At 45.7% G+C, this 15,798-nt stretch overlaps 1 protein-coding gene across 1 annotated transcript in view; it reads left to right on the forward strand.

Annotated features, from left to right (window-relative positions):
* Positions 1-15,798, forward strand: part of LOC106570822 (protein FAM189A2) — a 58,316-nt gene that overhangs the window by 18,293 nt on the left and 24,225 nt on the right. The window contains exon 2 of the mRNA XM_045695328.1: positions 4,462-4,518. Coding sequence (XP_045551284.1) covers positions 4,462-4,518 — 57 coding nt within the window. The remainder of the gene's footprint in view (positions 1-4,461; positions 4,519-15,798) is intronic.

Raw genomic sequence — 15,798 nt, forward strand, 5'->3', positions numbered from 1 at the left:
TGGCTTCCTGTTAAGGCAAGGGCTGATTTCAAGGTTTTACTGCTAACCTACAAAGCATTACATGGGCTTGCTCCTACCTATCTTTCCGATTTGGTCCTGCCGTACATACCTACACGTACGCTACGGTCACAAGACGCAGGCCTCCTAATTGTCCCTAGAATTTCTAAGCAAACGGCTGGAGGTAGGGCTTTCTCCTATAGAGCTCCATTTTTATGGAATGGTCTGCCTACCAATGTGAGAGACGCAGACTCAGTCTCAACCTTTAAGTCTTTACTGAAGACTTATCTCTTCAGTAGGTCCTATGATTAAGTATAGTCTGGCCCAGGAGTGTGAAGGTGAACGGAAAGGCTGGAGCAACGAACCGCCCTTGCTGTCTCTGCCTTGCCGGTTCCCCTCTTTCCACTGGGATTCTCTGCCTCTAACCCTTTTACAGAGGCTGAGTCACTGGCCTACTGGTGTTCTTCCATGCCGTCCATGGGAGGGGTGCGTCACTTGAGTGGGTTGAGTCACTGACGTGGTCTTCCTGTCTGGGTTGGCGCCCCCCCCTTGGGTTGTGCCATGGCGGAGATCGTTGTGGGCTATACTCGGCCTTGTCTTAGGACGGTAAGTTGGTGGTTGGAGACATCCCTCTAGTGGTGTGGGGGCTGTGCTTTGGCAAAGTGGGTGGGGTTATATCCTGCCTGTTTGGCCCTGTCCGGGGTATCATCGGATGGGGCCACAGTGTCTTCTGATCCCTCCTGTCTCAGCCTCCAGTATTTATGCTGCAGTAGTTTATGTGTCGGGGGCTAGGGTCAGTCTGTTACATCTGGAGTATTTCTCTTGTCTTATCCGGTGTCCTGTGTGTATTTAAATATGCTCTCTCTAATTCTCTCTTTCTCTCTTTCTGTCTTTCTCTCGGAGGACCTGAGCCCTAGGACCATGCCTCAGGACTACCTGGTATGATGACTCCTTGCTGTCCCCAGTCCACCTGGCCGTGCTGCTGCTCCAGTTTCAACTGTTCTGCCTGCGGCTATGGAACCCTGACCTGTTCACCGGACGTGCTTGTGGCACCCTCGACAACTACTATGATTATTATTATTTGACCATGCTGGTCATTTATGAACATTTTAACATTTTAACATTTTGACCATGTTCTGTTATAATATCCACCCTGCACAGCCAGAAGAGGACTGGCCACCCCTCATAGCCTGGTTCCTCTCTAGGTTTCTTCCTAGGTTTTTGGCCTTTCTAGGGAGTTTTTCCTAGGGAGTTTTTCCTAGCCACCGTGCTTCTTTCACATGCTTTGCTTGCTGTTTGGGGTTTTGGGCTGGGTTTCTGTACAGCACTTTGAGAATATCAGCTGATGTACGAAGGGCTATATAAAAATAAATTTGATTTGATTTGATTTGATTGCTGACTGGTGTCTGTGTGCCCGTGGTATACAGGATGTATTGCTGACTGGTGTCTGTGTGCCCGTGGTATACAGGATGTATTGCTGACTGGTGTATGTGTGCCCGTGGTATACAGGATGTATTGCTGACTGGTGTCTGTGTGCCCGTGGTATACAGGATGTATTGCTGACTGGTGTCTGTATGCCCGTGGTATACAGGATGTATTGCTGACTGGTGTCTGTGTGCCCGTGGTATACAGGATGTATTGCTGACTGGTGTCTGTATGCCCGTGGTATACAGGATGTATTGCTGACTGGTGTCTGTGTGCCCGTGGTATACAGGATGTATTGCTGACTGGTGTCTGTGTGCCCGTGGTATACAGGATGTATTGCTGACTGGTGTATGTGTGCCCGTGGTATACAGGATGTATTGCTGACTGGTGTCTGTGTGCCCGTGGTATACAGGATGTATTGCTGACTGGTGTCTGTATGCCCGTGGTATACAGGATGTATTGCTGACTGGTGTCTGTGTGCCCGTGGTATACAGGATGTATTGCTGACTGGTGTCTGTATGCCCGTGGTATACAGGATGTATTGCTGACTGGTGTCTGTGTGCCCGTGGTATACAGGATGTATTGCTGACTGGTGTCTGTGTGCCCGTGGTATACAGGATGTATTGCTGACTGGTGTCTGTGTGCCCGTGGTATACAGGATGTATTGCTGACTGGTGTCTGTGTGCCCGTGGTATACAGGATGTATTGCTGACTGGTGTCTGTGTGCCCGTGGTATGCAGGATGTATTGCTGACTGGTGTCTGTGTGCCCGTGGTATGCAGGATGTATTGCTGACTGGTGTCTGTGTGCCCGTGGTATACAGGATGTATTGCTGACTGGTGTCTGTGTGCCCGTGGTATACAGGATGTATTGCTGACTGGTGTCTGTGTGCCCGTTTTATACAGGATGTATTGCTGACTGGTGTCTGTGTTCCCGTGGTATGCAGGATGTATTGCTGACTGGTGTCTGTGTGCCCGTGGTATGCAGGATGTATTGCTGACTGGTGTCTGTGTGCCCGTGGTATGCAGGATGTATTGCTGACTGGTGTCTGTGTGCCCGTGGTATGCAGGATGTATTGCTGACTGGTGTCTGTGTGCCCGTGGTATACAGGATGTATTGCTGAATGGTGTCTGTATGCCCGTGGTATACAGGATGTATTGCTGAAAGGTGTCTGTGTGCCCGTGGTATACAGGATGTATTGCTGACTGGTGTCTGTGTGCCCGTGGTATACAGGATGTATTGCTGACTGGTGTCTGTATGCCCGTGGTATACAGGATGTATTGCTGACTGGTTTCTGTGTGCCCATGGTATACAGGATGTATTGCTGACTGGTGTCTGTATGCCCGTGATATACAGGATGTATTGCTGACTGGTGTCTGTGTGCCCGTGGTATACAGGATGTATTGCTGACTGGTGTCTGTGTGCCCGTGGTATACAGGATGTATTGCTGACTGGTGTATGTGTGCCCGTGGTATACAGGATGTATTGCTGACTGGTGTCTGTGTGCCCGTGGTATACAGGATGTATTGCTGACTGGTGTCTGTATGCCCGTGGTATACAGGATGTATTGCTGACTGGTGTCTGTGTGCCCGTGGTATACAGGATGTATTGCTGACTGGTGTCTGTGTGCCCGTGGTATGCAGGATGTATTGCTGACTGGTGTCTGTGTGCCCGTGGTATACAGGATGTATTGCTGACTGGTGTCTGTGTGCCCGTGGTATGCAGGATGTATTGCTGACTGGTGTCTGTGTGCCCGTGGTATACAGGATGTATTGCTGAATGGTGTCTGTATGCCCGTGGTATACAGGATGTATTGCTGACTGGTGTCTGTGTGCCCGTGGTATGCAGGATGTATTGCTGAATGGTGTCTGTGTGCCCGTGGTATACAGGATGTATTGCTGAATGGTGTCTGTGTGCCCGTGGTATACAGGATGTATTGCTGACTGGTGTCTGTGTGCCCGTGGTATACAGGATGTATTGCTGACTGGTGTCTGTATGCCCGTGATATACAGGATGTATTGCTGACTGGTGTCTGTGTGCCCGTGGTATACAGGATGTATTGCTGACTGGTGTCTGTGTGCCCGTGGTATACAGGATGTATTGCTGACTGGTGTATGTGTGCCCGTGGTATACAGGATGTATTGCTGACTGGTGTCTGTGTGCCCGTGGTATACAGGATGTATTGCTGACTGGTGTCTGTATGCCCGTGGTATACAGGATGTATTGCTGACTGGTGTCTGTGTGCCCGTGGTATACAGGATGTATTGCTGACTGGTGTCTGTATGCCCGTGGTATACAGGATGTATTGCTGACTGGTGTCTGTGTGCCCGTGGTATACAGGATGTATTGCTGACTGGTGTCTGTGTGCCCGTGGTATACAGGATGTATTGCTGACTGGTGTCTGTGTGCCCATGGTATACAGGATGTATTGCTGACTGGTGTCTGTGTGCCCGTGGTATGCAGGATGTATTGCTGACTGGTGTCTGTGTGCCCGTGGTATGCAGGATGTATTGCTGACTGGTGTCTGTGTGCCCGTGGTATACAGGATGTATTGCTGACTGGTGTCTGTGTGCACGTGGTATACTGGATGCATTGCTGACTGGTGTCTGTGTGCCCGTGGTATACAGGATGTATTGCTGACTGGTGTCTGTGTTCCCGTGGTATGCAGGATGTATTGCTGACTGGTGTCTGTGTGCCCGTGGTATGCAGGATGTATTGCTGACTGGTGTCTGTGTGCCCGTGGTATGCAGGATGTATTGCTGACTGGTGTCTGTGTGCCCGTGGTATACAGGATGTATTGCTGACTGGTGTCTGTATGCCCGTGGTATACAGGATGTATTGCTGACTGGTGTCTGTGTGCCCGTGGTATACAGGATGTATTGCTGACTGGTGTCTGTGTGCCCGTGGTATACAGGATGTATTGCTGACTGGTGTCTGTGTGCCCGTGGTATACAGGATGTATTGCTGACTGGTGTCTGTGTGCCCGTGGTATACAGGATGTATTGCTGACTGGTGTCTGTGTCTTCTTGTTCTCCTCCAGGTGATTCTGTCAGGGATCGTTGGCCTCACAACATGGAGGAGACCCATGCTGCTGCTGGTAGGCCTTACATCACAGACATTTACTGTATATATATATATATATATATATATATATATGTATATATATGAGAGAACTGTACTGTATGTATATACACGAGGAGGTGTGGTATATGGCAAATATACCACGGCTAAGGGCTTTTCTTATGCACGACGCAACACAGAGTGCCTGGATACAGCCCTTAGCAGTGGTATATTGGCCATATATCACAAACCCCCGAGGTGCCTTATTGATATTATAAACTGGTTACCAACGTAATTAGAGCAGTAAAAGTTTTTGTCATACCCGTTGGTATACTGTCTGATAGGGTTCAAACCAGCACAGTTTATAGTTGTTTATGTTACATGATTACGACAACAAAGGATTCAACGTCTATATGAACTGAACAGTGAGAATCTACAAGCCTGCAGGAAGGCTATATATGTCCAGGGATATCCCAGAAACCGCCCTGTCAACAGACCATCATGTTCCTCTAGTTAAATTAATACGACCATTTTGCCGCTGTGTTTTGGGATTACGATCTACTCGTCGTCACGTCCTGAGAACACCATCCATGTAGCCATAGAGGTTTGGTTTGGTCTATTCTGTGGTGCCATGAAAAGCAGCTGGGACAAATCCTCAGTAAGCACAGCAATTATAGTGTTAAGTCAGCCATGTCTGATAGGATGTAAGGGTTCAGAGGTCATACATTTTAGTCATTTAGCAGACACTCTTATTCAGAGCAACTTAGATTAAGTGCCTTGCTCAGATGTTTCAGCTAGTTAGCTCAGGATTCAAAACAGCGACCTTTCAGTTACTGGCCCAATGCTCTTAACCACTAGGCTACCTGCCGCCCCTGCTTATCGCTACACGCTAGAGGGGTTGCTGGACCCCTTGTGAATAAATGGCCACGCTAGAAAGGACCAAATCGACAACAAAAATGTTGAGCATCTACAGTGAGCTGCAAAAGTATTGTGACACGTATTTGGGGGTTTTGGCTCTGTACTCCAGCACTTTGGATTTAAAATTATACATTGACTATGATATGGATGAAAAAACCTTGAAATAAAAGCTGACAGTCTGTAAAAAACTAAACAAATGTGTCACTGTGCCAATACTTTTGGAGCTCACTGAATTTGATCTTGAAGCCACACTGTCTGTTTGCTTAGTTTAACTACTTTTCAATGGCAGATTAATCATGTTTAGAATTGTTTACCAGCATATTAGTATTCAATATCTTGTTGCAGTTCCCATTGTTTTCTTGGATCAAAGCTCAAAGCCCAGTAAAACAACTATTCTTGACACCTGCCTCAGAAAGACCAGATGATTTTGTGTTTCAAAAACCCCAAACTGGTGGTCAAATTCCCTGTCCTCCCGAATCCTTAACAACTTTAATCTGGTGTGTTTGATTTCTTCCTATTAAAGCTAAGAAACTATTTTTTATCCAGGTTTTCTCAAACCCAAACCCTAGTGGCTCTAGACCCCGGAACAAAGTCTAGAGGCTCAGTGGTTCTAGGACCACTGGTGGTACCCTCCCCATACACTGATACATCACACACTTTCGCTTCTTTGAGCCCACCCCTGTCTTTAGTCATGTTTAGTCTGATATTTTGTTTTGACTCCTGTTTTGTTTTTCTTTTACATTTATATAATTCTAAAGTGACTGTGTCCTTGAAAAGCGCTATACACCCCTTGACCTTTTCCACATTTTGTTATGTTACAGTCTGAATTTACAATGGATTAAATGGAGATTTTTGGGGGTCACTGGTCTACACACAATACCCCATAACGTCAAAGTGGAATTATGTTATTCACAATTTTTGCCAATTAATTAAAAATGAAAAGCTGAAATATCTTGAGTCAAAAAGTATTCGACCCCTTTGTTATGGCAAGCCTAAATAAGTTCAGGAGTAAACATTTTCTTAACAAGTCACATAATAAGTTGCATGGACTCACTCTGTGTGCAATAATAGCGTTTAACATGATTTTTGAATGACAGCCTCATCTTTGTATCCCACATGTACAATTATCTGTAAGGTCAATCAGTCGAGCAGTGAATTTCAAACACAGATTCAACCACAAATACCAGGGAGGTTTTCCAATATCTCGCAAAGAAGGGCACCTATTGGTAGATGGGTAAAACATTTAAAAAGCAGACATTAAACATCCCTTTGATTTAATTTAATTTTGGATGATGTGTCAATACACCCTGTCACTACAAAGATACAGTCGTCCTTCCTAACTCAGTTGCCGAAGAGGAAGGAAACCGCTCAGGGATTTCACCATGAGGCCAATGGTGATTTTAAAACAGTTACAGAGTTTTAATGGCGTTGATAGGAGAAAACTGAGGATGGATGAACAACATTGTAATTACTCCACAATACAAACCTACACTGTAATTGACAGAGTGAAAAGAAGGGAGCCTGTACAGAATAAAAAATATTCCAAAACATGCATCCTGTTTGCAACTAGGCACTTAAGTAATACTGCAAAAAATGTGTCAAAGAAATTAACTTTTTGTCCTGAAGACAATGTGTTATGTTTGGGGCAAATCCAATACAACACATTACAGAGTATCACTCTCCATATTTTCAAGCATAGTGGTGGCTGCAGCATGTTATGGGTGTGCTTGTAATCGTTAAGGACTGGGGAGTTTTTCAGGATACAACATAAATGGAATGGAGCTAAGCACCGGCAAAATCCAAGCTGAAAACCTGGTTCAGTCTGCTTTCCACCAGACACTGGGAGATTAATTCACCTTTCAGCAGGACAATAACCTAAATCACAAGGCCAAATCTACAATGGAGTGCTTACCAAGAAGACAGTGAATGAGTGGCCAAGTTACAGTTTTGACTTAAATCTGCTTGAAATTCTATGGCAAGACCTGAAAATGGTTGTCTAGTAATGATCAACAACCAATTTGACAGAGCTTGAAGAATTTTGAAGAGAATAATGGGCAAATGTTGCACAATCCAGCTTTAATTGCTGCCAAAGGGGATTCTACTCAGGGGTGTGAATACTTATGTAAATGAGATTTTTCTATATTTCATTTTCAATAAGTTTGTAAACATATCTAAAAACATGTTTTTACTTGGTCATTATGGGGTACTGGTGAGAATTATAATTTTTTTAATCCACAACAAAATGTGGAGTAAGTCATGGGGTATGAATACTTTCTGAATGCACAGTAAGTCCCATGTATTATTATAATTAGAATAATTAGAATCATTATTCACAGGGGGTACTTGAGAAGTCTCATGAGAGCATAGGCCTAATGGGAAAATGTGACCGACCGCCTCGATTCGGTTTTATGTAGCAACATTTGAAATTGTATTTTTTACATTGGATAAAATTAGACTCAAAGCTAGAAAATGGTATATCGTACACTACAGTTGAGGAACAATAGGAAAGTAATTCTGCGTTGAAAGTTGATGAACTTGTAACCCCACTGTTGAGAAAATGGCCTTTGAATGTTTTGGTACACCCACTGGAGAGCTCTTCTTTGTCAACACCCATTCAGCTTTGTTCACACCCTCTTAAGCCTTAGCCCCGCCCATCTCTTTAAGGATTCACATGCAAGGCCATGTACTAAACAACCGAAGGCTGGTTTATACTACGGGTGTGTTCGTAAATTTAATCTGGAGTGCTGGAGTGTGCTCGGGGCGTTCGTAAACTCAGAGTGCTGTCAGACTGTCCGTTAGTAAATTCAGAGCGTTTCGCTCTCGAAGCGTTCAGAACGCACACTGGACACTCTGGCCGAGGAGTTGGGATGATCCGAACGTTCTAATCTATCAAACGCAGTCAAGCACCCAAGCTAACTGGCTAACGTTGGCTAGCTTGCTTGCTACTTCCAGACACAAATGAGAGAACAACTCACTCTGACCATTTTACTCACCCTAGCAGAGCTGGTTAGGCTGTTTTTATGTTATCCAGAGCATTGGTGACTGCAACTGTGCTGCTGGCAACAATTTAATTACGCTTTTTGCCAACGTTTACACACACCAGCCATATTCAACAGGTGTTGAGCGTTCATAAATTTGTCAGTTATTCTGCGCTCTGGCACACTCAGACGAGAGCACTCTGAAATCGGAGTACATTACATTTTACATTTAAGTCATTTAGCAGACGCTCTTATCCAGAGCGACTTACAAATTGGGGCATTCACCTTATAATATCCAGTGGAACAACCACTTTACAATAGTGCATCTAAATCTTTTAAGTGGGGGAGTAGATAGCCAGAACAAATTTACCAGCTACGTCTATCAACAGTTGTCGCAGTGACATCATGAACATTCTATTGAAATTGTTACTTGCATAGTGGAGTCTTTTGTTAAGACATGTAGCTAGCTAGCTAGCTAGCTAAACAATGAACCATAAACCCAGCTCATGATGTTACTACTCTGCATGAATCTGCAGGTAGCTAACCAACCAGGTTCAATGTTAGCTAGCTAATGTTAGGCTATAACTAGCAAAGCAGATACGAATAATATTAGTACGCAGATCATACACGTAACGTTAGCTAGTGAGCCTGTCAGCGAACGTTAGCTAGCTAGCTAACAATACACTTTAACTTGAAATGAAAAAGACTTTCTGACAAAATTAGAAACGTGTAATATTTGAAAATGTTGCTAGCTAGACTATCTTACCCGTATACATGGATAGACGCTTCTCCCTCTCTGTCATGGATGCCATGGTTGCCCGGATTTTGAAGATGTAATCCATAGACATGTGTTTTCTCCATCTCCTTAGCTATCATACTCGAATTCCACTGATTTCAAAACTCGGTCCTCCTGAAAGTGGAGAGCAACACTTATACAGTTCTACTGCGTGACATCTTTCAAAAAAGCAGCGTTAGAAAGGATTACCTACACACCATGACCAGCTCATATTATAGACAGAAGCGAGCTACATGGCAGACCAATCAGAACTCATCTCTCGGCATGTCCAGCCCACTCATTATCTCAGCCAATCATGGCTAGTGGGAAGGTTCCTACTTTTTCTGTGGCTAAACCAACTAGGCTCGTAATTTAACAATTGTATTCGTATTTACAGATGACATACAAGTTTGTAATTAAGGCACATGAAAGTTCACATGTTCTATAAGGCATTTCTGCCCAAAAATGAATTTTGATCTTAAAAAAAAGTTAACATTCAAATGGCTCCTACTGAAGTAATGACTCCTATTTTCCTGAAACGAGTCACAAATACACATAAGGGGTACATCAATGTTAGTCTGTGGCAGAGCAAAATTCAGTTGGTGGTACAGTAACCGAAAAAGTTTGTGACCACTGCTCTATCTGACCTAAAGGTCATGATGTGAAAGATCAAATGCTCTTAGTCTGTGTTCTGGAGGTCATGGATTGTGTTTACACTGCACTGGGTTTACTGGATATCTGAGGATGATTCTGACTTGTATTTTTTAAAGTGCTTTTTCTCCTTTTTCTCCTTTACTACTGTACTATATTCGTTATAAATGTCGAATCTGACTCCCTTCACATTAAGCCTACCACAGAATATTGTCAGTGTATACTAGCATGTTACCAATCCAGTTATCGTCACAATATATCAAAAGCAACAGATCTGCTAAACAACAGATAACATCCAGAATGTATCTTTACAGAGCTAGTCCTTGAAGAAGGAGGGTCTTATAAGTGTAAAGAGGGTGTAAGTTTTAGTCTGTTCTACTTGTGACGTGTCAACTAGCTGAAACGTCTGTCTGTGCCTCCTGCTCTGCTGGCTTCGTTCATTTTTTCAGAACGGGACTTCAGGAAACTGGGAGAGTAAGTGTTCAGTTGGAACTGGGGACTGGGCGCTTGCCTAAGGGTCAAATCTGGAGTCGCGCTGTCTATCCTGCAAGCTGTGTGTGTGTGTGTGTGTGTGTGTGTGTGTGTGTGTGTGTGTGTGTGTGTGTGTGTGTGTGTGTGTGTGTGTGTGTGTGTGTGTGTGTGTGTGTGTGTGTGTGGGTGTGTGGGTGTGTGTGTGTGTGTGTGTGTGTGTGTGTGTGTGTGTGTGTGTGTGTGTGTGTGTGTGTGTGTGTGTGTGTGTGTGTGTGTGTGTGTGTGTGTGTGGGTGTGCGTGTGGGTGTGCGTGTGGGTGGGTGTGTGTGTGCGTGTGGGTGTGTGGGTGTGGGTGTGTGTGTGCATGTGTGTGTGTGTGCGTGATAAACTGGAAAGAGGAAGTGGTAGAGACAGATTTAACCCCATGGTGGTGGTTTTGTGTCAACCTCAAATGATTGATGGAGACTGTAAAGAGAGAGAGAGGGAGGGGGAGAGAGAGAGGGTCTCTGCACACTGCCAACAAAATGAGTTAGAAACTGAGTTGCAGTTTCTAACCTCCTGCCAAATGTATGACCATATTAGAGACACATATTTCTCTCAGATTACACAGACCCACAAAGAATTCCAAAACAAATCCAATTCTGATAAACTATTGGGTGAAATACTACAGTATGCCATCACAATAGCAAGATTTGGGACCTTTTCGGGCCTCCCGAGTGGTGCAGCGGTCTAAGGCACTGCATTTACTTGGCTCATTGCGCTCTAGCGACTCCTTGTGGTGGGCCAGGGGCCTGCAGGCTGACTCTGGTCATCAGTTTCCTCTGACACATTGGGTAAGCGGGCGGCTGTTAAGAAGCACGGTTTGGTGGGTCATATGTTTCGGAGCATGCATGACTCGACATTTGTCTCCATTGGGGAGTTGCAGCGATGAGACAAGATCAAATAAAAAATATTTGTTGCCACAAGAAAAGGTGAAGAACAAACACCATTGTAAATACAACCCATGTTTATTTATTTTCCCTTTTGTACTTTAGCTATTTGCACATCATTACAACAGTGTACAGTATATAGCCATAATATGACATTTGAGATGTGTCTATTCCTTTGAAACTTGCGAGTGTAATGTTTACTGTTCATTTTTGATTGTTAATTTCACTTTTGTTTATTATCTATTTCACTTGCTTTGGCAATGTAAACATATGTTTCCCATGCCAATAAAGCCCTTTAAATTGAATTGAATTGAGAAGGAGAGGTCTGGAGGGAGAAAGGGCTGAAATTGAGAAGGGTGTTATTTACTAAACAAGGGTTAGAGTTGATGATAAACTGATGCTTGGTCCATTGTTCTGTTTGGCAGGACCAAAGTGGAACAATGGTGTGAGAGGACATTGTGTTAAAGGGCGTCACATTTTAGATTCCTAATTTTGTGTGTTTATTCAAATGTTAGTTTGTTTATGTTGGTGTCTGTCTCTGTTTGTGCATGTGGAATTCCACAGACAATTAGTCTGAGAGAGAGAGAGAGAGAGAGAGAGAGAGAGAGAGAGAGAGAGAGAGAGAGAGGTGACACTGACTGAGTTAGGACAGTGATTGACTGTATCCTCCCTGTCACGAAGAGGCCATAGAGCCACACCTCGTACCCGAGTGATTTCCATGGCCGCTGTCTAGAGAGACAGGGACAGACACAGAGAGACATAAAGGTGGACGGAGGGAGGGAAAGACACCATCATAGACAGACAGACAGGTCACCATGCGTTCTCCAGCTTCAACTTAGCCCCACTATAGAGACACAGAGACAGAGAGACAAGAGGGAAACAGACCAAATAGAGACACAAAGGGACAGTCATAGACAGACAGAGAGACAGGTTACCATGCATTCTCCAGCTTCAACTTAGCCCCACTATAGAGACACAGAGACAGAGAGACACAAAGGGACAGTCTTAGACAGACAGAGAGACAGATTACCATGCGTCCCAGTTTCGGTTCCACTATAAATACCCCTCTGCCTCACTGTTACATGGGGGGAGTTATCCTGCTGTAATACAGCCCCAGGACAGGCCCAACACCCCAACCAACACCTCAGCTATACACCCCACTGCTACCCCCTCCCTAATGCCAGCAACTGCCAGGCAACTGCCAGGCAACTGCCAGGCAACCGCCAGGCAACCGCAAGTGATCCCACCACTCCCACCTACTCTTTCTCAGCTGAGGTCATGGGTCAACTGTCACATGACACCCCCGTTCCTCTTCCTGATTATGAGACACACAGAGTCAGAGAGAGTCAAAGACTGTTGTTTTATTGTTGTTCTGCTTTTGAAGTAGTGGTTAGAGTAAAGGGCTTGTTTTGTTGCTTGAGGCACATTAAAAATAGTCACCTGATCTATTCCGAGCTCCACTATTTTGGGTAAGCTTTGGTAAGGTCCCATTTTAATATTGACATGGCCTTGGAGGTTCTGAATCATGTTCAGTCGTCCACTATAAACCAACAGCCAGGTCATTTGTAGCTCAGTTAGTAGGGCAAGGCGCTTGTAGCGCCAGGGTAGTGGGTTTGATTCCCAGGACCACCCGTACGTTAAGCGTATACACGCATGACTGTAAGTTGTTTTAGATAAAAACGTCTGCTAAACGGCACATACAAGGGCGTTCAGAAAGTGTGGAGATCCCTTGACTTTTTCAACATTTTGTTACGTTACAGCCTTGTTATAAAATGAATTAAATCGTTTTTCCCCCCCTCATCAATCTGCACACAATACCCCATAATGACAAAGCAAAAACTGGTTTTTATACATTTTTGCAAATGTATATAAAAAAAACAACGGAAATATCACATTTACATAAGTATTCAGACCCTTTACTCAGTACTTTGTTGAAGTGCCTTTAGCAGCGATTACAGCCTGGAGTCTTCTTGGGTATGATGCTACAAGCTTGGCACACCTGTATTTGGGGAGTTTCTCCCATTCTTCTCTGCAGAGATGTTCGATCTGGTTCAAGTCCGGGCTCTGGCTGGGCCACTCAAGGACATTCAGAGACTTGTCCCAAAGCCACTCCTGTGTTGTCTTGGCTGTATGCTTAGGGTCTTTGTCCTGGTGGAAGGTGAATCTTCGCCCCCCAGTCTGAGGTCCTGAGCGCTCTGGAGCAGGTTTTTATCAAGGATCTCTCTGTACTTTGTTCTGTTCATCTTTGCCTTAATCCTGACTAGTCTCCCAGTTCCAGCCGCTGAAAAACATCCCCACAGCATGATGCCAGGTTTCCTCCAGACGTGACGCTTGGCATTCAGGCCAAATAGTTCAATCTTGGTTTCATCAGACCAGAGAATCTTGTTTCTCATGGTCTGAGGTTCTTTAGGTGCCTTTTGGCAAACTCCTAGAGGGCTGTCATGAGCCTTTTATTGAGGAGTGGCTTCCATCTGACCACTCTGCCATAAAGGCCTGATTGGTGGAGTGCTGCAGAGATGGTTGTCCTTCTGGAAGGTTCTCCCATTTCCACAGAGGACCTCTGGAGCTCTGTCAGAGTGACCATCGGGTTCTTGGTCACCTCCCTGACCAAGGCCCTTCTCCCCCGACTGCTCAGCTCTAGGAAGAGTCTTGGTGGTTCCAAACTTCTTCCATTTAAGAATGATGGAGGCCACTGTGTTCTTGGGGACATTCAATGCTGCAGAAATGTTTTGGTACCCTTCCCCAGATCTGTGCCTCAACACAATCCTGTCTCAGAGCTCTACGGACAATTCCTTCGACCTCATGGCTTGGTTTTTGCTCTGACGTGCACTGTCAACTGTTGGACCTTATATAGACAGGTGTGCGCCTTTCCAAATCATGTCCAATCAATTGCATTTACCAGAGGTGGACTCCAATCAAGTTGTACATTTACATTTAAGTCATTTAGCAGACGCTCTTATCCAGAGCGACTTACATATTGGTAGAAACATCTCAAGGATGATCAATGGAAACAGGATGCACCTGAGCTCAATTTCGAGTCTCATAGCAAAGGATCTGAAAACGAATGTAAATAAGGTATTTCTGTTTTTTTAATTTTTAATACATTTGCAAAAATGTTTGAAAACCTGTTTTTGCTTTGTCATTATGGGGTATTGTGCGTAGATTGCTGTGTTTTTATTTTTTATTTAATGTATTTTAGAATAAGGCTGTAACGTAACAAAATGTGTAAAAACTCCTCTAGTTTTCTTCTTTTAACCGACAGGCAGAATTACAGTGCTTATAGTCATAAACAGCTGTGTCTCATTTTCCCTCCTACTCCTTATTTTCCTAATGTGGTATAGGTAATGAGGGTGTGGTATAGGTAATGAGGGTGTGGTATAGGTAATGAGGGTGTGGTTTAGGTCATGAGGGTGTGGTTTAGGTAATGAGGGTGAGGTTTAGGTCATGAGGGTGTGGTTTAGGTAATGAGGGTGAGGTTTAGGTAATGAGGGTGTGGTTTATGTAATGAGGGTGTGGTTTAGGTAATGGAAGTGTGGTTTAGGTAATGGGGGTGTGGTTTAGGTAATGAGTGTGTGGTTTAGGTAATGAGGGTGTGGTTTAGGTAATGGGGTGTGGTTTAGGTAATGAGGGTGTGGTTTAGGTAATGGGGGTGTGGTTTAGGTAATGGGGGTTTGGTTTAGGTAACTGGGGTGTGGTTTAGGTAACGGGGGTTTGGTTTAGGTAACTGGGGTGTGGTTTAGGTAATGAGGGTGTGGTTTGGTCTCTCTCCTCCCCCTCTCCCTCCTCTCTCTCCTCCCCCTCTCCCTCCCCTCCTCCTCCCTGCTCTCCCTCCTCTCCCTCCTCCCCCCTCTCCCTCCTCTCTCTACCACCCCTCTCCCTCCTCTCTCTCCTCCCCGCTCTCCCTCCTCTCTCCTCTCTCCTCCCCTCTCCCTCCTCTCTCTACTCCCGCTCCTCTCCCTCCTCTCTCTCCTCCCGCTCCTCTCCCTCCCCTCTCTCCTCCCCCTCTCCCTCCTCTCTCTCCTCCCCTCTCCCTCCTCTCTCTACTCCCGCTCCTCTCCCTCCTCTCTCTCCTCCCCGCTCTCCCTCCTCTCTCTCCTCCCCGCTCTCCCTCCTCTCTCTCCTCCCCCTCTCCCTCCTCTCTCTCCTCCCCCTCTCCCTCCTCTCTCTCCTCCCCCTCTCCCTCCTCTCTCTACTCCCGCTCCTCTCCCTCCTCTCTCTCCTCCCCGCTCTCCCTCCTCTCTCTCCTCCCCTCTCCCTCTTCTCTCTCCTCCCCCTCTCCCTCCTCTCTCTCCTCCCCCTCTCCCTCCTCTTTCTCCCGCTCCTCTCCCTCCCCTCCTCCTCCCCGCTCTCCCTCCTCTCTCTCCTCCCCCTCTCCCTCCTCTCTCTACTCCCCCTCTCCCTCCTCTCTCTCCTCCCCGCTCTCCCTCCTCTCTCCTCCCCTCTCCCTCCTCTCTCTCCTCCCCCTCTCCCTCCTCTCTCTCCTCCCCCTCTCCCTCCTCTCTCTCCTCCCCCTCTCCCTCCTCTCTCTACTCCCGCTCCTCTCCCTCCTCTCTCTCCTCCCCGCTCTCCCTCCTCTCTCTCCTCCCCCTCTCCCT

The sequence above is a fragment of the Salmo salar genome, chromosome ssa15, assembly GCF_905237065.1.
Source record: "Salmo salar chromosome ssa15, Ssal_v3.1, whole genome shotgun sequence".
Lineage (NCBI taxonomy): Eukaryota > Metazoa > Chordata > Actinopteri > Salmoniformes > Salmonidae > Salmo > Salmo salar.